The sequence below is a fragment of the Erinaceus europaeus genome, chromosome 13 (assembly GCF_950295315.1).
Source record: "Erinaceus europaeus chromosome 13, mEriEur2.1, whole genome shotgun sequence".
NCBI classification, from domain to species: Eukaryota; Metazoa; Chordata; class Mammalia; order Eulipotyphla; family Erinaceidae; genus Erinaceus; species Erinaceus europaeus.
In genome coordinates, this window is record NC_080174.1 from 12,987,635 (window position 1) to 13,013,678 (window position 26,044).

Below are 26,044 nucleotides of genomic sequence, written 5' to 3' on the forward strand. Positions count from 1 at the left end.
ACACCCTAAAGAAACTCTCCAACATAAGCACAAGATAAAGAATGAACACAGACTTCCGGAGGTGTGGCTATGGAGTAGGAGTCATTTGGGATCACTTCCCTGACAAAGTAGAAGAAGCAATGAACTCTCACCTGGGACTCAGGTAAAGTGTGGAAACATCACAGTAGTATGATTCTCCATATACAATGGTGAAATGCCTAATGGACATGTAAGTGGAGATGCATAGAGAGCAGCTGGGTGTGAACATTTGCATCTTTGGGAATGGGTCAAGGTCGGAGGCTTAAACCAAAGAGACACTGGTAGACGACAGATACAAGTCTTGGGACAGAGGACTTAATTCAAGAGTATATCCCAGGCTCTCCAGACTTGCCTGGCCAGCAGAACCACCTGGAATACTTATTCTTTGAAAATATATATATTAGTGATTTACAAAATTACATGTCAACAGGGGTGTAATTGCATACTGTTCCCACCACCAGTTTTGAATCTCCAGTCTTTCCACTGCAAACATAGCAGTTCTCCTAAGGTTGCAGGCATGGGTTAACTGTCATCCCTACAACTATCTGTCTACATTTGTATGTGACCACCCCCCCTCCTTTTAAGGGCATAATTGCTCTGGAGAAGCGAGGTTCCAGGACACCTTGGTGTTGTTGTCTGCCCAGAAAAGTCAGGATGGAATCATGATAATGTCTGCAATTTGGTGCCTGGAAGGTGGCAGGATAAAAAGTGAGACAAAATGGTTAATGAACAGGAAGCAAAAAGAAGGAACAAAGCAGATGAGATGAGGGATCTTAGGGTGGAAGGAAGCTCGTCCATTTTAGGCATGTTTCTAGGGGCCCATGACTGTGGTAGTTTTTGTTTTGAGTCTGATAGCTAACATGAAGTTGGCTAAAATATTGTCTGAGAAAATGGTGTCAGAGTAGAGAAAAAGGCTAGAAAGTTGGATTAGGGCAGAGTAGCTCCAGTTCTTAAAAAAAAAATTCTAAAGGGAGTCAGGGGGTATCACAGCGGATTAAGTGCACGTGGCGCAAAGCGCAAGGACCGGCATAAGGATCCCAGTTCAAGCCCCCGGCTCCCCACCTGCAGGGCAGTCGCTTCACAGGCGGTGAAGCAGGTCTGCAGATGTCTGTCTTTCTCTCTCCCCTCTCTGTCTTCCCCTCCTCTCTCCATTTCTTTCTGTCCTATCCAACAGTGATGACATCAACAACAACAACTACAACAATAAAAAAGGGCAACAAAAGGGAATAAATAAATAAAATATTTTAAAATTTTTTCTATGAGTAAAATTAACTATTTACCTCCATCCACCCGACCCAGGGCCTATACATATGGCAAAGTCCTGGGAAGGCCTGCTAGAGGAACACTTAGTAAAAGCACTGATTGCTGGGTCCCATTCCAGCTGGCATTCTCCATATCTATGCAATGGATGGAGATTTTTGCATATATTTAATGGATTTCCCCATGTAGTAAATGCTTGTCCTGTTTCATGGACTCTATTTGGTTGTGGTGGGCAAAGCAATAGCTTCATCCTGTGGTCACAAGCGAAATCCAAGGGAACCACTGAGCTTTTGGCCCTGATTTCATTCCATTGGTGAACCTTTGTCCAAATGAGTCATGATGAAGAAAAACTGTCCTTCCCATCCCATTTCCTTAAGCCACTGTCTTATTTTTGTTTCTTACTTTCTGCCAAAACAATCTGCCCTGAAGTATACAGTTTGTTATTATATTTGTAAATCAGTAAGTTCAAACAAAATAAAATGAGATACTTAGGGAAGAGTGATGAATTTGATTAATGTTTGATTAACTCAAGTCGAAGAAGTCAAATCTCCTTAGTCTTATTTATGAGCATTTATTAAAGTTCTCTGAAGCGCTTTTTAAAAAAAAATTCATGATATACTTATATTTGATTTTCTGCTTTATTACTTTAGACAATTGTCCTAGAAAATTTATAGTCAATTCTGTAAAAAAAAAAAAAATGTTTTCCTATATTTGAACTTCTCTACTTCTCTCTTCTTTTCTTTTCCTTTCTTTTTTTTTCCCCCCTCAATAGGACAGAGAGAAATTCAGAGTAGCAGAGGAAGATAGAGAGTATGAGAAAGAGAGACATCTGCAACACTGTAACACCATCTGTGAAACTTCCCCCTACAGGTGGAGATCGGGCCCTTGAACTTGGGTCCTTGTACACTGTACTGTGAGCACTCAACAGGGTGCACCACTGCCCTTGCTCTTAAGCTTTCCTTCTAAATAGGGTAAATTAAACTTATAAAAGTAATGACTTCATCCAAATACTATTAATGAACCAGGTAAAATCTTTTTTTTTAACTCTCAAGTTAAAATCATAAACTTAAGATCAGTTTTGCATTTTAAATTGTAGCTATACATTTTGAAAAATATTTAAGTCACTTAAGTAAGAAACATGCACATGGAGATTTCCAAACTGAACTTGAAAGTGTCAGTATTGTGGGTTTGATTTGTTTCATCATTCCCATATTTAACTCTAAACATTCCCAGGCTTAAAAGCCACTTACTCAGTATGAGACCAGATTTTCTACCTCAAAGGAATTAAAATTACTGAGCGAAGAATTCACAAATACTACAGTACAAAAGCTCAGATAAGACAAGTCTACTTAGGATAAAGTCACAAAAGAAATGAACCCTTGACCCTTTCTGTGTCCCCAAGAACAAGTGGGGACACTTAGCAGGAGTTTGCTTTTACAAAACTTTATCCCAGTTCCCTCTTAGTTATTTTTTTAGTAGCGATCGGTTTAATAATGATTAACAAAATTGTAAGATAACAGGGGTACAATGCTATACAGTTCCCACCACCAGAGTTCCGTGTCTCATCCCCTCCATTAGAAACTTCCCTATTCTTTATGCCTCTGGGAATATGAATCAAAATTATTTTAGGGATGCAGAAGGTGGGAGTACTGGCCTCTGTAATTTCTTCTCTGCTGAACATGAATGTTGGTAAGTCAATTCATTCTCCCAGCCTGTTTCTGTCTTTCTCTAGAGGGGTACAGCTCTGGGGAGGTGAGGTTCCAGGACACATTGGTGGTCATCTGCCCAGGGAGGTCAGGATGAAATCATAATAGCTCCTGCAACTTGGTGGCTGAAAGGTAGTAAAATATCAAGTGTCTTAGTTATTATTTTTAATTATCAGAATAGAAGGAAGCTAGGAACTCGACATGCCTCCCAGTTGGCTCACTTAGTGCTATTGAATTTAATCCCGAGCATTTGGCTCTGTGACAGGATTTTAAAGTCATTCTAATAACACAAACCATTCACCTTCCTTGTGACCATCTCATAAGTCCCCCAGATGGAATTACAGAAGCTTGCATTTCATCACAACTACTGGAGTCTGATCCTGGACAACCAGTAAACTACCTGGGACCACCCTGAGGGGGTGCCAATCTGGTCTGAACTTCAGCTATGAACAAAGTCAACTCATTCTCCCTTGTGAGAGAGGCACCTCCTTGGCAAATTTATCTCAAATTCTCTTTACTTCTCATTCTCTCCACATATAGTTAACCGCGTCCATTTTTTTTTTCCTGTCTTTGTCAATGGACTGCAACATTGCAACTCTTCCCATTTTACCCAAAATCAGATGGGAACACTGCTGATATTCCTACTTTTCATGATTGTCAGGTAAAATATTTATTGACAGTGATAGGGCATATCCCTGAATGACTTTTGAAAACTTCACTGTCTAGCAGTGAAAAAGGTATCTCAGTAGTAGAACACATGATGTGCATATGTGCGGTCTCAGTTTCCACCTACAGCTTTGAGTTTGCTACCGCAATGATGCTCTGTTTCTTTCAATAAAGGATTAAAGCTTAAAAGACAAATATTTAGAGAAGCCCACTGGTGGATTATTTTTTTAAAGATGAGTAATCATTCTTAAGTTGTATATTTGACTGAGAGTGTTTTTGGTTAGGGTTTAAATGTGTAATAGCTGTGTCTTCTCCAGTTCCCCTGACCAGAAAAATTTTTTTTTTTTTAAATTGGAGCAAACAATAAAATATGAACTGGAAATGGGGTTTTCCCCCTCTGCTACTTCTCAGAAATTTCGGTTTCATTTCATGGACAGGGGGAGGAACTGTTTAAGTAAGGGATTTTAATTCCCTTCTGTATACACTTGATTGGCTTATTTATTTTTACCAGAGCACTGCTTAACTCTGGTTTATGATGGGGTGTGTGTGTGTGTGTGTCTGTGTGTGTCTGTGTGTGTGTGTATGGGGGTGTGGGGACCTGAACCTAGGGCCTAGAAACCTCAAGTATGAGAGTCTGTTTGTAAAACCATTATGCTATCTCCCCTGGCCTATTTCATTAAATTCCATGGCCCAAGCTATATTTATAAGCCTTAGCAGACAAATAGCAGCCTGTCTTCACTATCACCCTTAATGAAAAGAATCTTTATGCATTTTGCCTTCTAATTTCACCTTCTTTCCCCTCCTATATCTTTGTTTTTGTTGCTATCACCTTCAGTTTTTTCCCCAAGCTCAAAGTTATTTTTCCTTGGGGAACAAAGTTCTAAAGTCTCTCCATAGCTCTGGTCTCCTCTCCTATGTTTGCCAGGACGTTTCTCTGTAATGTAAATGGACTGTGAGAGTGGGTGTCTCACTCCTGGGCCAGAGTATTTAATTTGTAGGTGAACTTCTCCTGCTTTCTTCCCTTAAGTAAGGAGGCAGTGTGTTCTCATGGGGTAGACCAGTCACCCCATGGAGAACAATTATCTTGGAGAGTTTCTATGACTTTACATGACTGAGGTGCATACTTCTATCAAGGTTCTTGACTGGCACTCACCAGCTTGGAATGGGAGAAGGCAGAACATGGAAAACTGATTCAGACTCTAGACAAAAAAGTTACTGCTAATTCCATTTCCCAAACAGAGAGCTGAGTCAAGCACCTCCAAAATCTATGCCTTTGTCCCATTGTCCAGGGCCCTTACCTGCATTCTTTTGTTTGTGGGTTCTTTTCTACATTTTTTAAAAAATTTATTATTGGATAGAGACAGAGAGAAATTGAAAGGGGAGGAGGAGATAGAGAGGGAGAGACACAGAGAGACGCCTGCAGCCCTACTTCACCACTCATGAAGCTTTCCCCCTGCCAGTGGGGACCAGAGATTTGAACCTTCATCCTTGTGCAGTGTAATGTGAACACTTAACCAGATGTGCCATCACCTGGCCCCTCATTTGAGGGTTCATCTGTTGCTACCTGAATTTTTCTCTTTCCTCTTTAGCAGTTCTGTATTTGAATGACTAAACTTGAAACCCCAGCCCCACATCTCTCCCCACAAACAGGTTCTCTCTGGCATCTCAGTCTTCCTCAGCAAGGGGAATACAAGCACTAGCAAAAAACTCCTGGCTTCTCAGTAGTTTTTAACATAAGAAACAGAAGAAGAGAAGTTGTTAAGTATAAGACTGATTTATTTTTTTTCCACCTTGAGGCCAGGGTGTGCTTATTGTTTCGATGTTTCCTACTAAAAGCAAGGCAGGGCCTCCTGAGTATACTCCTATTCCTGGCCACCTAAGTCTAAGGAAGCCGCAGTGGAGCATAAACAATGTTCATTGATAGGGAAGAGCACAGGACAAATACCTCCCCCAGTGCTGGTGATTTTAAAAAAAAGGAATAGAAATAAATCATAATAAAGTTTGCATTTATTATGACATGGACTTAAGGAAATTATGTGAGTGGAAATGAAAACATAGATGATTCTAGAGATTTTAAAGGAGACTTTTGGGTTACTCCAGGGCTCAAAGTCATGAATCACTACCTTGTGCACTGTAGCATGCATGCTCTGTGAATTTTTTTTTTTCTTGATCAGAAGCAAATGAGAAAAAAAAATCACAAGCGATTTGTTTCTCTAGAACATTTTGGAAGACTTAAAAATCAGAACATGTTCTTATTCAATTTTTAATTATTTCCAAAGAGAAAGTGTTAATCCCTTAACTCATGGAAACAAGACTTCTCACACTCAAAATGCTGGGGGGGGGGGGGGTGTAAAGGTTCTTACACACACACACACACACACACACACACACACACACACACACACACACACACACACACACACACCAAGGCCACCCTGTAAAGTGTAGTTTGGGGCAATCTGTCATCCCAAGAAGGAGCATCCAATAGACTCAAGGGCAACGGGGGCAGGTAGGAGAAGCAACACCTTCCCGCATCTTCCTGCTGCTCGCCTGACTACACGGTCACCATGATCTGGTCCAGGGGCTTCCGTTTCAGGTCCGGGATGGTAGCCTCTTTGCTGGGATACCCCACAGGGAGCAGCATCAGCAGTTTTTCATTGTGGGGCCGGGCCAGGAGCATCCTCAGGCGGGGGCCACAGTTGAGAGGGGTGGTGGTGACCGTTACCAGGCCTGCATTCTGGAATAGGAGAGGAAAAGAATGCCATTGAAGGTCAGCAGCAAAGTCACAGCTTAGCTTCCAATCTGGGCAGGGAGGAGGGCATTCTAGTTCCTGGTCGAGCTGCCTGTGGCATCATTTTCCTGTAGCTGAAATGCAAAGAGGCTACCAGCTCATGCCAGGGGCATCTTGGGCTTTACCTGCTCTCCTCAATCACCTCACTATGCACACTTTTTTTTTTCTGTTTCTATGTTTCTTTTTAAACAATGTTATTAGTGATTGAATATTGATTTGCAAAATTATAAGATAACAAGAGTATAATTCCACACAGTTCCCAACACCAGAGTTCTGATTTTTTTTTTTTTTTTTTACAAGAGCATTGATTGCTTAGTTCTGGTTTCTGGTGGTATGAAGGATTGAACCTGGGACCCTGGAGCCTCAGGTATGAGATTCTCTTTGCATAACCATTATGCTATCTACCCCTGACCCCACTCCCAACATCAGAGTCCTGTGTTCCCATTCCCTCCACCAGAAACTGTAGTAGTTTTCCCAAAGTCACAAATATGGGTTGACTATTAGTTCTATGAATATATATGTGTGTGTGTGTGTGTGTGCGCCCAATTTTTCTATGGTCCTGCCTTTCTTTTCTTCCTTCCTTCCTTCCTCTTTCTTTCTTTCTTTCTTTCTTTCTTTCTTTCTTTCTTTCTTTCTTTTTGTGACCAGGGTTATCTCTGGGGCTTGGTGCTGACACTATGAATCCTCTACTCTTGGCAGCCACTTTTTCCTTCTTTTTTTTTTTTTTTTCAGTGTGTAGGTCAAAGAGAAATTGAGAGAGAAGGGAAGACAAAGAGAAAGAGAGACAGACAGACAACTGCAGACCTGCTTCACCACTTGCAAAAGGGAGCCATGAGGCTTGGACCAGTATCCTTGTGCAGTCACAGTCCTTGTGCTTCTGTATTATGTGCGCTTAACCCAGTGTGCCACTGCCCGACCCCCTCGTCTCTTCCTTCCTAAGTCACATGTGTACCTATTACTACTTTTGAACGTCCTTCCTTTTTTCCTCTTCTTCCCCAGGGCTCTGATGGACTTGGACTTCAGAGTGCTCTGGTCATCTTTGCCTAACATTTCTCCCCCTCTAGGAATATGGACCAAAATTCTTTATGTAGAAAGTAGGATTTCTGGCTTCTATAATTGCTTCTCTGCTGGACATGAACATTGCAGGTCACTTTATACACTCAGTCTATTCTTATTTTCCCCCAGTGGAGTAGGGTTCTGAAGAAGTGAGTTCCCAAGGCACGCTGGTAAGGTCATCAGCCCAAGTAGGTCAGGGTGGAAATCATAGTAGCATCTGCAACTCGGGTGCACCTTCTTTTTAAAAGATTGGTTTATTTTTATGGGAAAGAGAGCAAGAGAGACCAAAACACTGTTCCAATTTGGTATCTAGTAGTCCAGGGATTGAAATGAGGCCTCAGGCATATAAGTCCTGCTCCATTCTCCCTGTACATCTTCTCTTAACCAACTAATGACAATACTTCCGGCCCACCAGTATGTTAGCTGTCACACTCAGGCAAAAATTAAGAAATTCATGGGCCCCTTGGAATAAACCTAAAATAGACTTCCTAGCTCTTTCCAACATGAAGACCCCAAATCTCACCATACCTTTAGGTTCCTGATTATTAAACAATTTGTTCTGTTTTATATCTTAATGCTTTTCAGTCACCAAGTTGCAGATGCTACCATGGTGCCAACCTGACTTCCCTGGGTGGATGACTATACTAATGTACCCTAGAACCCCACCTTTGCAGAGTCCTGTCTCACTGGGGAAAGATAGAAAAAGGCTGGGGGTATGGATCGACCTGCCAATGCCCATGTTCAGTGGAAAAGCAATTACAGGAGCCAAACATCCTACCTTCTGCACTCCATAAAGATCTTTGGCCCATACGCCCAGAGGGATAAAGACTAGGGAAATGTCTAGTGGAGGGGAGGGGATATAGAACTCTGGTGGTGGGAACTGTATGGAATTGTACCCCTTTTATCCCACAATCTTGTCAATCATTATTAAATCTCTAATAAAATATAAAAATAAATAAATGAAGATCTACACTCAGAATTATGCCTTTGGAAAGCTAGAGGGCAGCAGACTCAAAAAGAAAAGTGGAAAATTCTGGGGATTCCCATTCACAGGGAGCACAGCACATGATGAAATGAGTTTCCTTTGGTTCTAAACCAAGTCTTCCAGGACCCAAACATGAATGGAAGAGCCTTGTGGTTCCGTCTTGCTACAGCCCCTTTAATGAAACACTTTCCAGCGTCAGGGAGGACATGACATGCCAGCTCTTTGGGGACAATTCTTCAAGTACTATAAAAAACAAGACCCTCTTTAAAAAAAAAAAGCAAACTATTTTACTTGTTATTTATTATCTAGAGACGGAAATCAGGAGGGGGAGAGAAGAGACTCCTCCAGTCTGCTTCACCACTCACGAGGCTTCCTCCCTACAAGGAGAGTCCAGGGCCTCAAACCTGGGTCCTTGCACATGGTGACATGACATGTGTGTTCAACCAGGTGTGTCACTGTCCAGCCTCAAGACCCTCTATTTTTTTAAATAATTATTATATTTTGCAAGTGGTTTGGGTATAAAAGCTTTTCTATGAGATAGTGGAACATGTGTTTTATTTATTTTTGGAGAGAGGTATATCTGTTGTCTCTTGATAGTATGATTACTTGTTTGCTAATTTTATTTATTTAAATATTTTATTCCCTTTATTTTAATGATGGAAAATGATACAAATAAAAAAGATACTGCTCAGCTCTGACTTATGGTGGTGCCAGGGACTGAACCTGGGGTCTCTCAGTCTTAGGCATGAACATCTTTTGTAGAACCATTATGCTGTCTTCCTGGTCTCCTTATCTATTTTTGCAGCCCTATAGTCTTGAACACTTGAGATTCTACTGATCTCAGGCCAACTTTTTCATCCTGTTTTATTTCAGATAGAGAATGAAAGGGGAGGAGGAGTTGGGGAGGAGAAGGGCAATAAAAGGGAGGGTAAAGGAGAGGGATCGAGAATTGAGAAGGGAAGAGAGACACCATATCACTATTCAGTGGTCCATGGGGCTTCTTCAGATACCGTCCATAGTCTTCCCATATGGTTTCTCATGATTTGAGCTCTGCATGGTAAGGTACTCACTCTCCCAGAGGAGACATTTCCTGGATCCGACTTTATTAATTTTTATAGGCCTTCCCTTTTTTTTACACTTTGCCACAAGTCTGGTCCCTATTGAATGTACTATCTCCAAGATAGCTTTGCCGAGTGCCACTGAGGATCTGTCACACAGAAGGAACTTAGAAAATATTTCCTGAGGTGCTAATCTGAGTCCTGTGAAAAGCATACCTCAACCCTGCCCTTTCAGACTTAGCACTGCTTCAACACACTGGGCAGCTGGAATTCTCTAAAGTACTTGGTCATCTTCCAAATATAGCACAATGTAAACTCAACTTCTCAGGTAAAGAGCTCCATGACTGAGTTCTCTTTGTAGCATTTCAATCACTCCATCTGTTCAGCAACACTGCACACAGCTAGGAAGCAAGTCCTTGGGATTCTGAAGCTGCTTATGTGCTTGCCCAAACCTTCATACTGTGAAGTCCTTACCTATGTTAAGGTCTTTCTGTGCTTAAAATTAAGCTAGAAAGTGAATTTCCAGGGAGAAATTTCAGACTCCTTTTTCACATCAAAGTTGTGACTAAAGTCGTGATGCAATTTTGCCCCCAAAACATGTCAAGACTTTTCTGGCAACTGAATACTTTACCAAGAATTCAAAATTTAGACCAGTTTATAAATGTCCCTGGCCTAGCCTAGAAATTCTCCTGAAATTGAGCACTGCTTGTGCTCAAGTATTACTTCTCTCTCTCTGGGGTTGAATGGGAGAGGAGCATACCTGTAAGGCAGCCAGAAGGATCCCACAAGAGATGGAGACGCTGATCTCGTTGTAATAGTGGACCTTTTTCTTGCCATTGGTGGCAAAGCCATGGACTTGTTTGAAAATGAGAATGAGAACAGGAGCTGTGTCCAGGTACTCTTTAATCCAAGTGGTTCTGAAGAGGAGAAGATAGTCCAGAAAACATTTGGTTGTAATGGAATCTGGTTTCCTTTTATGACTTTGGCTTATTTATGTTAAAAAGACTATATATATATATACACATTGTTAAAGAGAACATGCCAGGAGCCATTTCTCTGCTTTATAGATGATAAGCTTTGAAACAATGGAATCCCTCGAGACAAGTGTTAATTCCCCCCTGGGCAGGCCATTTCCCCTCAGGTAAATCATTTATCAGTAATCAAGTAAGTCAACACACAGTTGTGGTAATAAACATGGTTTCGGCCATTTGTTGCAAGAAACATTCCGCTTTGAAGTTTGCTCCCCCTCCCCCCCTCCAGCATTCCCTCTCCTTCCCCAAAGCCTTATAATGCCTGTGAACACAATAAAATTTTGCAGCTTGATCAGAAAATTGTCTTGCTGTCGTTCTTCCGTGTCTCGTGTTCCTATCATTCCAGGTTTTTTAGGTTCCTAGCCCCTGTTCACCGCCCTGCTGGTCGGGGCAAGAACACACACACACACACACACACACACACACACACACACATGCATCTTTTATGTTTGAAGGGAAAAAGAAAGAGCAGGAACTTTGTGTCATCTTCTTTTGTCTTCAAGTTCTTTCCGTGAATCTATGGGTCATTCAATCCAATAAACAGGCTTACTGTGGCAAAGCATATGACATGTGGAAAGATGGAAAGATGGAAAGATGTAGCCTATATTCCAGAGGACAGTTAGGAAGATTTACCAAAATAGAACCTGTCTAGGCAGTGCCATAAAAGAAATATAAAGTCAACAAAATGACTCACTTAGATAGTGAGCTACTTTGCCATGTGTTCGATCCAGAGTTGAGCCTGCCCCCGCCATAGTGATAGAAGCTTTGGTGGTGTGGACTCACTCACTTACTCACTCATTCACTCATCCACTCACTCCCTCTCTCTCTTTTTCTCCCCCTCTGTTTATCTGTCAAAACAAGGGGGTGGGGCTGATAAAGTAGCTCACTGGAATAGTGTGTTACTTTGCAATGCACATGACCAAAGTTTGAGTCCAGCCCCCATGGAATTGGAGGAAGCTTCAGTTCTGGAGTCTCTCTCTCTTTCCCTCTCCCTCTTCCTCACCCCCCCCTGCCTCTCTGTCTTCAGAAAACAAAAAAGAAGAAAGAAAAGAAATATAGGCTAAGTACATTAGACCCCCCTGCAATATTAATTTTGAATAAGAAGAGTGGATGAATGCTTCTTGCTTTTCCAGAAGGCTGGGCATTGAAGACCAGGTGAGTAGAGAGAGATACAGGGTTGCACATTCTGGTGAGTAAAGACAGAAAAAGAGGAACATGCTTGGCAGGTCAAGGAATTCCTAGAAGCCTGGGATGCAGGGAAGGTTATACACCCACTTTGCAGGGTTCTAGATTTCTCCACGTGAGGGACACAGTGAGCACAAACATCTGAGCAGAAACATCACAAGGTCAGATTCCAGCAAGTGACAGCCCAGAGCAGGGGAAGAGAGAGGAGCCACTAAGCAAGGCCCAGGGACATGGGAGGTATCAAGGTTTAAGGGGACAGAGCTGGCAAAGGAGCAATCGAGGAGAGGAAAGTGATAATCCACACATCTGACCACGACCACAGCTTGACAGATGGTAGGCCAGTTGTGGAGAAGGGGAACCCCACTTTCGTGGGCGAGAGGATGTTTCATGTGGGATTTCGATGTTGAGTTTGATTCTTGATTTTCTGTGAAGAGTATAGTTTTCTCTATTTCGTTACCCCACACCATTCACTTTGGCAAACACTTCCTTTTAACAGATGTTCAAAGGAAAGATACCCACACAATGCTATTCAGAGAGAGAGAGAGAGAGAGAGAGAGAGAGAATGTGTATGTGTGTGTGTGTGTGTGTAGAATATGAGAGAGACTCATCATTCATTTTAAATTTGGACTAATTACGACTCCCTACTTTTACACACACTAACCTCACACTAAGCCCCTTTTCTGTGGTTCCTCTTATGCTACTAACCTCAACAGTTTGCATTTCAAAGCTATTTCATTATACTTTGGCCAGCTTACTCATATTAGAATGTTCTTGATTCTTTTCTCCTAACAAAGGGGGTGGAAAGTGCTGCTTTAAAAGATTTGACTTGCTCTGCCATATGGTACAAGTTACTTCATGTAACTTGCCTCAGTTTCCTTGTATGGAAAACGTGCCATTGTACACTCACCTGAGATGATTGTTTTGGGGAGAAATGAATTTAAAAAGATAAGGAACTGAGCCCAAGTACTGCTGCACCTGGTTAAGTGCACACATTACTACAGGAGATCTGACGGCAGATTAAAAAAAAAGTCAAACCAAACATCCACTAACTTTTGTACCTCAGCTTCTTCACGTCTGATACCCAGCGCTGTCCCATCCTTTTCATGTAGTTGACCTCCTCTTCTTCCTCAATGATCTCCCGAATCTTGTGCTTCATGTCTGAGTCCTTCACAACCACAAAGGTCCAGGGCTCTGTGTGGGCTCCACTTGGGGCTGTTCCTGTTGTGCATTAAAACTAAAGTCAGAAATTACAACTGTTGGAAAACTTGAGGATGATAATTGAGAATAAACACAGTAACTTATATCTGATAATAGCGAAGTTAGGTCATCTGGTAGACCAAGTGCTGGACTGTGGACTCTGACATGTTGCTGCTCAACTCATGTTATTTATTTACTTTTACTTTTTAAATATTTTATTTATTTATTAATGAGAGGGATAGAAGGAGAGACAGAGGGAGAGAAACCCAAATATCACTCTGATACGTGTGTTGCCAGGGGTCGAACTCAGGACGTCATGTCTGAGAGCCCAGTGCTTTACCCAGTACACCACCTCCCAGATCACTCAACTCCTTTTGTTCAACATCACCTTACCAGTCTCTAAACTCACTAACCAAGACCAATACTTGCAGGGCCTTGGGAATATATTATTATTTCTCTAAGTATGTGGGAAAAGTGTCTCGAATTAACCCAACATACTTGATAAAGAGACTCAGAGAAACATTTAGAGCCCACATTCTCCAAAATACCAGCTGTCTTCTTGATAGTCTTGAGATAAACAAAGAATAAAGTCATGAAGCTTAGTGGAAATGGTGAAATTTGAGTGGTGACATGTGTGTGTGTGTGTTTTAAATCTCTATTGTTTATTGTTATGATAGAAAAAGACAGAAAGAGATAGACTGTAACACTAAGGGCCAGGAGGTGGCACATCTGATTGAGAGCACACAATAGCCTGCACAGTGACCCTGGTTCAAGTCTCTGGTGCCTCCCTCTCGAAGTGTGTGTGGGGGTGGGGGGGACAGGGGTTGACACGAGCAGTGATCACTGCTCCAAGTCTTTCTCTTTTTGTTTCTCTTTTCTCTGTCTCTACCTCTCCTCTTTAACTTCTTCCTGTCTTATCAAATAAAAAAGGGGAAAAAAAAAGTCCCCAAAAAGTGGTGGATCTTATTTTGTCTTTACTTATTTATCAAATAGAGACTGCCAGAAATTGAGAGGGGAAGGGGTGATAGAAAGGGAGAGAGACACCTGCAACAGTGCTTCACACTTGAAAACCTTTCCCCCTGCAAGTGGGGCCTGGAGACCCTAACCCAGGTCCTTGCCCTTTATAACGTGTGCTTAACCAAGTGTGCCACCACTTGGCCCCAGAGCAGTGGATTTGTCACATAGGAACTGAGCCCCAGGCATAACCCTGGTGGTAATAAATAAATAAACAAATAAATACCACACTTCCTTTGGTGCAGTGGAAGCTGGGCTCAAAGCTTGGTCTCTTACATGGCAAAGCAACATGCAATATACTATCCAAGTGAGCTATTTTGTGGCACATGAAATGGTTTTTAAACTACTGGTTTAAAGATGACTGAACTAAAAATCTCCTAGTCACTATATCAAAGCTCTGAGTGCAGCAGTGTGGAGCTTACAGTCTTGTAATCTCATTGTTGGTATGCAAGAGCTCTTGACTTTTGGTGTTCAGTGAACATAACAGTGTGTTTTTTAGCTTTCACGGGCTCCTGGACTCTTCAGACCAGACCACATATGGATAAGTTCAAGGATCCAGGGACAAAGATTCTCAGTGTATCACGTTACCTAAGGAGTATAAAATTCCCAGAAGATATCTGCCAGAGCTAAGCCAACAACAGATCTGAGTCTCCTCACTCCGTCCTAAAGATGAAATGCTGCTTTGGACAGTAGATGAGTATTTCAGAGGAAATTATTCTTTTCTTCCTAATGTGCTGGAAAATTGTGCAGATGCAGTCACATCTGCCATGTTGTCCCCTCTGGCTACTGCTAGTTCCCGCGAGAGTTGGGACATTCTCAGAGTGCCTGTTTCACCATGTTGTGCCCTCAGGGCATTGTCTATTTCCCCGCGATATTTGGAGTGCTTTGGTCACTCCTCCCCCTTCCCATTCTCACGAGAGTTATTATCCTATCCTGGAGTGCTATGGTTACTCCTCCCCTTTCCCATTCTCACGAAAGTTGCTCCTATAAAAGCCCTTCTTATTCCGCACCTCGTTCTCTTGCCAGCGCTTCACTTCGGTGTTCAGACTCAGGAAAGGTTACTGCTTGAGGCGGCCATTTTCGCTACCTCCACGTGGCCCAACCTGTTTCTCTAGCACCCAACTCGGAGGTGCCAGCGCAAATAAAGATTTGTGTTCCCTCTTCGCTCCGGACCTCTCTCTTCACCGCGGCACACAACAACACTAATGAGTTATCTAATGACATAAATTCTACATGAGGGAGATCAGGCCTGCCAATTTTGATGAGACGCTTATAAATCATGCTCCGTTCCCCAGGGTGAAGAAGGTCTGATTGTATTGTGTAATACACGTCAAAAGCTACCGTTAAGGGTCTAGGTAGTAGTAGCACACATGGTTGAGCACAAAGGCTACCACACACAAGGACCCAGGTTTGAGCCTTTGGTCCCCACTAGTGGGCAGCGGGGGAAGTTTTAGGATGGGTGAAGAAGTGCTGCAGGTGTTTCCCTGTCTACTGTCTTCCTCTTCCCTCTCAAATTGTCTCTGTCCTAACAAGAAGACAAAAGGAAGGAAGACAGGAAAGAAGGAAGGAAGGAATGGAGGGAGGGAGGAAGGAAGGAAGGAGGGAGGGAAGGAAGGAGGGAGGGTGGGAGGGAGGGAAGGAAGGAAGGAAAGAGAGGAGATGGGAAAGGGGAGGAAGGGAAGAAGGAAAGAAAAAAAGAGGAAAAAAATAGCCACCAGGAGTAGTGGATTTATATTATACAAGCACTGAATTCCAGTGATAACCCTGGTGGGAGGAAAAAGAAAAGCTAAACATAGAACTCCAATTTCTGAATAAAATGATTCCAGTTCATTTTGTACCCACAGGAGGCTTTTGATTAAATGTTTGTGTCAATAAACATAATGAATAAGTCATTCCCTAATGTTTTCAATTCTGCCAAATTTAAATATTAAGTGTATTCATTCATACATATAGAGATGCATTTAGCAGTTGCTAAATCTAGTAACTGTTAATTAAAGGGCCCAATAATCTACTGAATTTGTTTTCTTAACTAAAGTTAAATGCTTTATTTTTGCTTTTTGCTTTGGACAGTGAATTCACAATTGTGATGCAGTCAATTTTGCAAGTTGACTTAAATGTGACCTTATAGGAATATGATTCCAATTAGAAGATACTCTCAAATAAAGGATTTTCTTTTATATCCCATCCACCTTTTTTTTCCCCCCCTTCAAATTATCTCCTTTTTTTCCTTTGTGGAAATAATGGTCTACATTGAAAATGGGTTTACCTTACTTTGGCTTGGATGTTAGATTTACACGAGTTCATTTTGCTATTCATTAGGATATTGTACTAGAACATCATGTATATATGTAACAAAATATCTGGTACCAAAAAGAAATGTCTAAGTGAGTGAACGAATGAGTTTTTTACATTAAAGGAAGTGGTGAGCTGCTCAGAAGGTGGTTCAGTGGATAAAACTTTGGACTCTCAAGCACAAGATTCAGAGTCTGATCCCTGGCATCATAAGTGCAAGACTGATGCTCTAGTCCCAACCCCCTTCTTATCCTGTTAGATAAATAAGCCAATACATTTTTCTATATGTTAATTTTATTTATTTTGGATAGAGACAGAGAGAAATGATATAGGAAGAGGAACATAGAGAGGGGGAGAGGGGCCAGGGGGTGGCACACCTGGTTAAGCGCACATGTTACAGTGCACAAGGACCCAGGTTCAAGCCCCTGGCCCCCATCTGCAAGGGGAAAGCTTCAGGAGTGGTGAAGCAGGGCTGCAAACATTTCTTCCTCTCTCTCTTTCCTCTCACCTAAAGTTCTCTCTGTTTCTACCTATCTAATAAATAAAATATTAAGAGAGAGGGAAAGAGACACACTTGCTTCACCACTCATGAAGCTTCCCCCCTGTAGGTGGGGACCAGGGGCTTGAACCAGGGACCTTTCACATCCTGATATGTGCGCTCTACCAGGTGCACTACTGCCTTGTCTCATTTCAGAAGTTTTGAACTGTTGCCATATCTGCTCCCAAAAAACTGGAAGCAGCAAGTTGGTAGAGAGTGGAAATCTTACGTCTGGCAGTCTGCTGTATCTTCCTAGGCAAATATATCTCCTCTGGCTTTACTCACTGGCTTGGAACCTTAGCATTGCTCTGCTATTATTGTCACAGGCTGCTGACATTCTGAGAGACAGACCTGCAGTTTTGATGACGTTATCGATGACTTCCATCGGGACTTGTTCATTACTTATGAACCTCACAGATCGTCTCTGGTTGAGAAGTGCATAAAACTCCTGGGATCTCTTAACCATCTCCTTCTCGGGGTACCGAGTGTGGGAGAATGGGATGTGGTCAATCTCTTCTTCAGGCTCCTGGCACTCCTCAGCATCTGCAATTGGGAAGAACACAGCAATCAGCAAATGAAGTCTGTTGTTCCAAAGGCAGCCGCGGAAGAGGAGGAGGGGGGCGGGGGAGCAGGGGCGGGGGAGCAGGAGCAGGAGGAGGAAATAAAATTCTCCAAGATGTCCAAAGGATTATGAGCTCAAATTATCAACACAAACTGAGACCAGATTCACATATTCTTCACCTTTGATCTTGATATTCCTTCAAATTCCAAACTTGTTCTAATTTCAAACAAATGGGGGGGGGGTGGCTGGGCAGTTACGCACCAGGTTAATCTCACGTAGTACAAGGCGCAAGGACTGGCACAAGGATCCTGGTTTAAGCCCCCAGCTCCTCACATGCAGGGAGGGAGGTTTTGCTTAGTAAGTGGTGAAGCAGGTATGTGAGTGCCTGTCTTTCTCTCCCTCTCTCTATCTTCCCTTCCTCTTTCAATTTCTCTCTGTCTTACCCAACAACAAAAACAAAATGGAAAAAATGGCCTCCAGGAGTAGTGTTCAAACACATAGTTCAAGCACCCAGCCCCACACATAACCCTGGAGACAGACAGGCAGACAGACACACACACACACACACACACAGAGAGAGAGAGAGAGAGAGAGAGAGAGAGAGAGAGAGAGAGAGAGAATACCTTTTGCTATAAGTGGAGAAGATAAGTGAAATAAGCCAGTCTGCAGGCAATGCAGGCACTCTACCCAGTGAGCTATCTTTCTGGCCTTCCGCTAGATTTTCAGAAAGAAATGTAAACACCCACAATCATGACTTAAGATATTGCATATCTCACAGTATTGACAGAATAAGCTTAAGAAGAAAACCAGTAGGGTATAGAAGATGTGAGAAGAACGATCGGCAAGGGTGACAGAATGGACATATAGACAGCATTGCATCAGAAAGCACATATTAAAATTAAATAGCTCATTCATTAATTAACTTTTATTGCCACCAGGGTTAGCTATAGGTCTGGATGCCTGCAGCATGAATCTACCACTTCCAGTGGCTTCTATCTATCTTTCTTTCTTTCTTTCTCTCTTTCCTTCCTTCCTTCCTTCTTTCTTTCTTTCCTTATTTTTTTCTTTAATTTAGATAGAGATAGAGAAATTGCTTCCCCAAATTAAGTTCTAAACAGAAAAGCTGAGAGATCGTCTGAACATTAACTAAATCAAACGAGTTGTCGAGAGCTTTCCAAAAGCATCACCAGACCCAGAGGAAGAGGAGCATCACAGAAGAGTTTAAGCAACCACAGAGAAAACATTGCTTAAGTTTTTCAAATTCTTTTTGATCTGTAGAAAAAGAGGATCGCCTCATCTCATTACATAAGGCCAGGGTAATCTTGTTATCAATGTCAAAGGACATTATAACAACAGCAGCAGCAGCAATAACAAACCTGCAGGTTAAGTTTCTCATAGATAGTGGTACAAAAATTCTAAGCAAGATATTAGTGAACATAGCCTCATAATATATTAAAATTTATCTGTCTTTGATAGTCATTATAAGCATTTTTAACCATTTTATTGGGGTTAATGTTTTATTGTATTTTATTTTATTTTTACCAGAGCACTGCTCAGCTCTGGTTCATGATGGTGCAAGGGATTGAGCCTTGGACTTTAGAGCCTCAGGCATGACAGTCTCTTTGCATAACCATTATGCTATCTGCCCCTGGGGTTAATACTTTAAAGAAGAGCTGTTGACACCAGGGAACAATTTCTCATCTACTCACAGTAGGTGTCTGCAAGACACTCTGACCCTCAATTTAGGACCTTTTTTTTTTTTTAACTATCATGCACCAGGATAAAAAAAAGGCATTTTTAAAAACATCTTTTATTGATCAGATTATTTATTTACCAGATCACTACTCAGCTCTGACTTGTGGTGGTATGGAGAATTGAATCTGGGACTTCAGAGTCTCAAGCATGGAAGTCTTTTTGTAGAACTATTACGCTATCTTCCCTGCTCCAAAGCATTTTTTTTTCATATGTCTGTTAGTCATATGAGTTAGCTACTTTGGTAAACACTATTTATTTTGTGTGATTATCAACATGAATTATGTATGTCAATAGTATAATCAATTTTCTAAAGACAGAGCTTAGATAATTCAGTAGTATCTCGGAAAGGGATGCATGTACAGACACCCATTGTGAGGTTATAAGAAACTCTCCGGAGTCCGGCAGTAGCACAGTGGGTTAAGTGCACATGGTTAAGTGCGTGAAGTGCAAGGACCAGCATAAGGATCCCAGTTCCAGCTCCTGGCTCCCCATCTCCAGGGGAGTCACTTCACAGGCAGTGAAGCAGGTCTGCAGGTGTCTATCTTTCTCTCCCCCTGTCTTCCCTTTCTCTCTCCATTTTTCTCTGTCCTATCTAACAACGACACCACCACCAACAACAATAACTACAACAACAAAAACAACAAGGGCAACAAAAAGGGAAAATAAATAAATGTTAAAAAAAAAAGTAACTCTATCATGTGACAACAACTGTCTTGCAAAGCGTTCTTTCCCCCTAGTAAAGTGACTAAATCTTGGCCAAGTTGGATTATCCTGGAAACGCCAGCTAACACAACATTAGAAAAACAGTTCACGTTCATAATCTAAAGTGCACAAACTAGACAGTCATGTCAGTGCAGAAAAGACGTTTGTTTGATGTAATTTAGTATTTATCTTTAGTAAATGGGGAGGAGAAAGGAACTATAAAAGTATGATAAAGGACTGGGCTTGGGAAACAACATAATGATTATGCAAACAACTTTCTTGCCTGAGGCTCTGAGCTCCCAGGTTCAATTCCCAGTACCACCATAAGCCAGATTTGGACAGTGCTCTGAAGAAAGGGAAACAAAATATCTAATGATGGGCCAGCAAAAATACCAGCTGACCTGGATAACATGCCTGCTTGTAGTTGTGGTATATTACCCTCCCTCTCTCTGCCTTTCTCTCTCTCTCTGTTTGAAAATTCAACTTGAAGCAGTGAAGCCTCAATAATGACAAAAATAAACACAGAAATAAAATAAAATTGGGTAACATTTAACTATGAATGAAAGAGCTAAATATATAGTTAATGTGATCTTGGGAGAACTAATGCAGTTTCCAGTGGAGGGAATGGGGACACAGAACTCTGGTCATGTGGGAAAGGTATGGAATTATCCCCTGGTATCTTATAATTTTATGATTCAATATTAAATCACTAATAAAAAATAAAGGGAGAAAGAGAAAAAAAAAGAGGGTGTCAGGCACACCCAGTTAAGTGCATATAGTACGAAGCACAAGGACATGCGCAAGGATCTGGATTCGAACCCCCATCCCCACCTGCAGGAGGAAGCTTCATGAGTGGTGAAGCAGGTCTGCAGATCTCTCTCTGTTTCCTCTATTTCCTCCACCCCTCTCAATTTCTCTCTGTCATATCCAATAAGAAGAGAAGAATGGCCACCAGGAACAGTGGAATCATAGTGCCTGCACCAAACCCCAATGCTAATCCAGGAAGAGAAAGAGAGAGGGGGGGGGGGGATCAGTGGTATCTAGCTAGTATATGATTTTATTTTATTTTATTTTTACCAGAGCATTGTTCAGCTCTGGCTTATGGTGGTATAGAATTGAACCCGGGACTTTAGAGTCTCAGGCATGAGAATTTCTTTGCATAACCACTATGCTATCTACCCCCACTGCAGGTGGGGAGTAGGGGCTCGAACCTGGGTCCTTGTGCTGGTCTTTGTGCATAGTCTCTGTGTGCTTAATCTTGTGTGCTACTGCCCAATCCCTTCACTATATTTTAAAACACTTAAGAAGTGATCTGAGTGGGAAGTGAGGAGGCAGTGTCATACCGGGAAGAGTACACGAGTTACTGCCTTGTACAAGGACTTGAGTTCAAGAGCCTTGTCCCCACTTACAGGGGGGAAAGAATGATGAACAGTGAAGCTTTGCTGCAAGTGTCTCTTTCTCTTTCCTGCTTTATCTCCCCTGTTAATTTCTGTCTCTATCCAAAAAAGGAAGAACCATATCCTTGGAAGTTCCTTACTCTACCATCAAGCCATCTCCCAAGCTGTTATTTACTTGCTTTGTTTGTATTTATGTGGTCCTGGGTATCAAAACTCGGGGTCTTAAGTATTTGCTGTAACCCAGAGTTGCCTTCATGACCCAATTTCCTTTATTTAATTTTTGTTTTTTATTTTGGGGGAAGAAAGAGAAAGAACATGAAAACACTTCTCTACCACCCAAGAATTTTTCATTATCTTTGTCTTTGGTGCTGTCGTATGCTGCTGGGAATTGAACCCAGGACCTCACACATGGAAGGCATGTGTCTCATTCACTGAATCACTTTTCTGTCCCCAGAGAAGGTTCATGACTAAGTGAATAGGAAGTAGGTGTGATGGGGGAGTGGCATTCAGTGCCCATCAGTTCTCTGGCAATCAGTTCTAAACTAAAGCCAGATGCCCTCAAGAGCAACCCCGAACTTCCCCACGATGTCAACAAAGACTTTCAACACCAGAGATGCTCTCTACCCTGTTCTTGTGTAGTAGGACCCTGTGATCAGCAAGTAGTAGATTAGTGAACACATGAAAGGCCACTTTAGCTGTTGGGAAGGCAAGTCACTAATTCTGTTTTTTGTTTAATAATTAATTAATTTAATGGAGGCAGAGATGACTTGAGAAGGAAGAGGGGAGAGAGGAGAGACACCTGCAACCTTGCTTCCGACTGTGAAGAATCTCCCCATCCCCCTGCCTGCCTCCACAAAGGTGGGGATGGGAGCTTGAACTGAGGTCCTTGAGTATTGTAACATGTGCACTCAACTGCGTATGCTACCTCCCAGCCTCCTCAGGTTACTCATTCATAAGACCCACTCAACTCGTGTATAAAGGCCAAACTATGTGCTTGACCAACCTGATGGTTGCTGTACCTTCAAAAGCTCAGAGAGGTAGCATCTACCTCAACAGAATGTAGTGGCCACCTGAGTTTTCTGGATGCCACTGGTGTCTTTGACCAGGAGGAGCAAATGTCCTGGTCCCCTCAGGGCTGGGTTATCCTGAAGAACTCTTCTAAGCAAGGACTGATATTTCTAGGGCTTCCAGCAGGGCAAAAGGTCTACATTCTGCTGGCACAAAGGGACAGGTAGAGTCAGGCTTGGAGAGAAAGCACCAAGCAATGCAGGGCAGTGAACAAATACAAAAGGTTCTACTATATCATAAATGCAGAATTATCTGGCTATTGCCTGGATGGGGTGAGTCTGAGAATTGTAATCTAACCTACATTGTAATCTAAACTGCATTTCCCTATGACCTGATGCAACCACGCCAACCTTCCATGTGTGACCCACAAAGCGTAAAGTAAATCTGGATGATCTAGTCATGGTCAACTGGGTCAGAAACTACAAAAGCTTAAAATTAAGCCTATGATTCCTGAATCTCTTGTTTTGAATATGGCCTCAGTGTGCTACATCCATAGCTTTTTGGGGTGACTGATAAAGTGTTCTGATCTCATTCCTGTTGATATTCCTGTTTACTCTTGGTGTCTATTCCTAAATAACTCTCTGATTCAACACCATGCTGGTAGTTGACTCTCTCTCCCTGAATTGCCCACTTCATGTTTCATTTTACTAAATTCTATTACAATTACTCTCCCAGGCCCTGCAAATCCTACAATCATATGACTTCATCTGGAGTCAGAAAACCCATCACAGAAATGTGGATCTCCACAAGAGGCCAGAGAACTGCCTCTGCAGACTTCAAAGTTGCCCTCCCTTCACCCTTGGACCAGCTCAGCCACCCAGAGGAATTTATTAAGTCCTAACAGCCCACACCTCCCCAAAACAAATGGGTACTCTTAAGGTCTGCTTTATTTTATTTTATTTTTTTAAATGATCTTTATGTATTGGATGGAGACAGCCAGATATCAAGCTGGAGGGGGTGATAGAGAGGAAGAGAGACAGAGAGACACCTGCAGTCCTGCTTCACCACTCGTAAAGCTTTCTCCCTGCAGGCGGGGACTGGGAGCTCGAACCTGGGTCCTTGTGCATTGTAATACGTGCGCTCAACCATTTGACAATGCAATCTTTGTTCTTCATTTTCACTATGGGGTGCACTCATCATGGGGATATTATGGAGATTAAATCATAATTAAGTAAAAGTAAAAGGCTCAATGCAATGCCTTAGATATAGTTATAAGATATAAGATGAAGCTAACAAGTCAGGAAGTATTTACATTAATTGATTGGTCTCTGTGGCAACCACCACTGCGGTGACTTCTGAATTCACTCAGCATCTTCTCCATTTCAACTGCAGTCTCTTTCCTCCATGATTGATAGTAGTTCTGACTCTTCCAGCCTCCAAATCTCCTTTTACTACCCAAAATCCAACTTATGACTAAACTCATTTCTTCCTCCTTTGACTGGTTGACTCCTTTCTCTGCACCCTTGGTGCTACCACCTGCCAGTCTACCTTTACTAGAAGGGTTGTTACACAATACTAGGGGTATGTAGATCTTTGTTCAAGAGAGTGACTCTCCACTGGGCATAGTTGGTTACCTGGGTGGTATAGCTTTCACTGTGTGAAAGGGGAACAGGCTTGGTGGGATTCAGTGCTGTTCAATGTGCTCAGCATTGCTGCCCCCAACACAAAACCAACTGTGAACCCCACTGCCCAACCATGAGGTTGAGACAATTCAGAGCACACACACATATATACATATACATGTGTACATGAATGTTCAAACACACACACACACACACACACACACACACACACACACACACACACACACACACACACACACACCATCACTAGCCCAACTGAGAATCATTGCGTCAGTCTCAAATCAAATCTGACCCATAAACCTATAGCAGACAACACTCAAACCTGTGTTGAGGCCACTTGCGACCCTTCAAGAACTTCCCATTCCTGCCTACCTTCTCTGCCATCTGCTCTTTCCAGGTCAGCCATTATGGGACCCACCCTCGCTTCCTTGTTTCATCTTCTCCCTTCTCCCTGATGGTCCAGTCCTGCCATCTTCCTCAGGAATTTCATCCCTGCACTTCTGCTCCTTTCACTCTTCTTACCTGAGATATTTCCAAACCCTTGCTGAACACACCCCATCATCCATCCTCTGGGTGAGGCTGATCCATCATACTGCTAAGTTTTCATCTTGTAATCAGTTCTACCATATCTACCTCTGTTACTCTCTAAAGATATGTTCACTGTCTTGCTTACTGAATTGAACACTCTATTTTAAGGATAGAGACCCCTTTTGTCTCTGATCTAGTATCCAGTATCCCTACACTATTGCCATATTCTTCCTCTGTCAACAAAGCCTTACCATTTATAGCAAGGGAGGTACCTCAGTGGAGAGAACACATTCCTTGCATGTATGAAGCCAGTTTCCATCCCTAGCATTGCATAAGCCAGACTGGTGCCTTGGTATCTCTCTGTCTTTGTGCTTCTCTCTCTCATAAAATAAATAAGCCTTAAAGAAAGCAGAACTGGACCACATAGCCCATTTTTACCAGTAGTCTGTGATATCCTTCTGCAAATAGTATCTTAAATCCCAGAAGAAGAGTGAAGTTATGAGAAAAGCATCAGTCCCTTGGTAGTTTCTTAACTAATTATCCAGGAATAAAAGGAGGTGGGAGCCAGTGGGTGAGAACCAGAGCACCCAGGAGAAGTGACCTGTCCCTACCCCGCGCTCCTGTGTGCAGAGTGAAGACTGAAGGTGAAACTGTCCTGCACACACTTCTTTCCCTGTGAAAGCCCCTCCGTCCACCACCTGCAGTTAATATCCTAAAACATGCAAAATTCAGGCACTCAGTGGCACTTCCAGTGTGTTTCTTTACCTTCTTCTGCCTGGTAGAGGTCTGTGCAATCTCTTAAGTCTTCATCCACCCAGGGACGAGACACCTTCCTGACTCTGGGCTCCGCCTTCTTTTTCTCAAAGCTTCCATCAGCGCTTTTAAAGATCCACACAACCAAAATGCAGACAACTGCTATCAAGACTGGAGTCAGGAAAAGCATGGTGGAAGTGAAGCATCCACTTCCCACAATGGGATGGCACAGACGACAGACAGACAGGGGTGAGGAACTCCAGGAGCCTGAGCAAAGGCCTAGAGAGGTGTGCCCGCTGGGGGAGGGAGGCACAAAGTGAACTCTGGGCTCGGAGAGGACTTTGAAGGGGGCAAAGGGCAGGGCTCTGTGCACTCAGGACACGCTATGGGTTTGGCAATGCACAGGTGCATTTCCTTCTTTACGCTGTGTGCTCAATCAATAGAATTTTACACAATACTGGCCAGGGCCCCGGTCAATGCTTGAGTGAACTAGAATCTGCAGTGCACTTGAGTGCTGTACTTCATGCAGTGGAGAGAGGCACCCCCCCCTCCTGTTTAACTTTTCTCCAGAGCAATGCGTCTTCGACCATACCTGCATCAAGGAGGAGCTTTTTGGTTTTGTTTGTTTGTTTTGTTGTTTGTTTGCTTTTTAATAAACCAATGAGGTTTTCTTTCTTATTTTATTATTTATTCTCTTGTTGCCCTTGTTGTTTTATTGTTGTAGTTGTTATTGATGTCGTCGTCGTTGTTGGATAGGACAGAGAGAAATGAAGACAGAAGGGGAAGACAGAGAGGGGGAGAGAAAGACAGACACCTGCAGACCTGCTTCACCGATTGTGAAACAACTCCCCTGCAGCTGTGAAGCCCGGGGCTCGAACCGAGATCGTTATGCCGGTCCT

The 26,044-nt window shown here is 42.5% G+C and overlaps 1 protein-coding gene across 1 annotated transcript; it reads right to left on the reverse strand.

Annotated features, from left to right (window-relative positions):
* Positions 1-5,897: 5,897 nt before the first annotated feature.
* IYD (iodotyrosine deiodinase) lies at positions 5,898-25,445 on the reverse strand. Its single transcript, XM_007516000.3, has 5 exons — positions 25,158-25,445; positions 17,149-17,340; positions 12,815-12,974; positions 10,301-10,457; positions 5,898-6,387 (listed from the first exon to the last, which is right to left on the reverse strand). The coding sequence occupies exons 1-5, from the start codon at positions 25,333-25,335 to the stop codon at positions 6,205-6,207; spliced, it is 870 nt and encodes a 289-aa protein (XP_007516062.1). The 5' UTR covers positions 25,336-25,445; the 3' UTR covers positions 5,898-6,204.
* Positions 25,446-26,044: the final 599 nt, after the last annotated feature.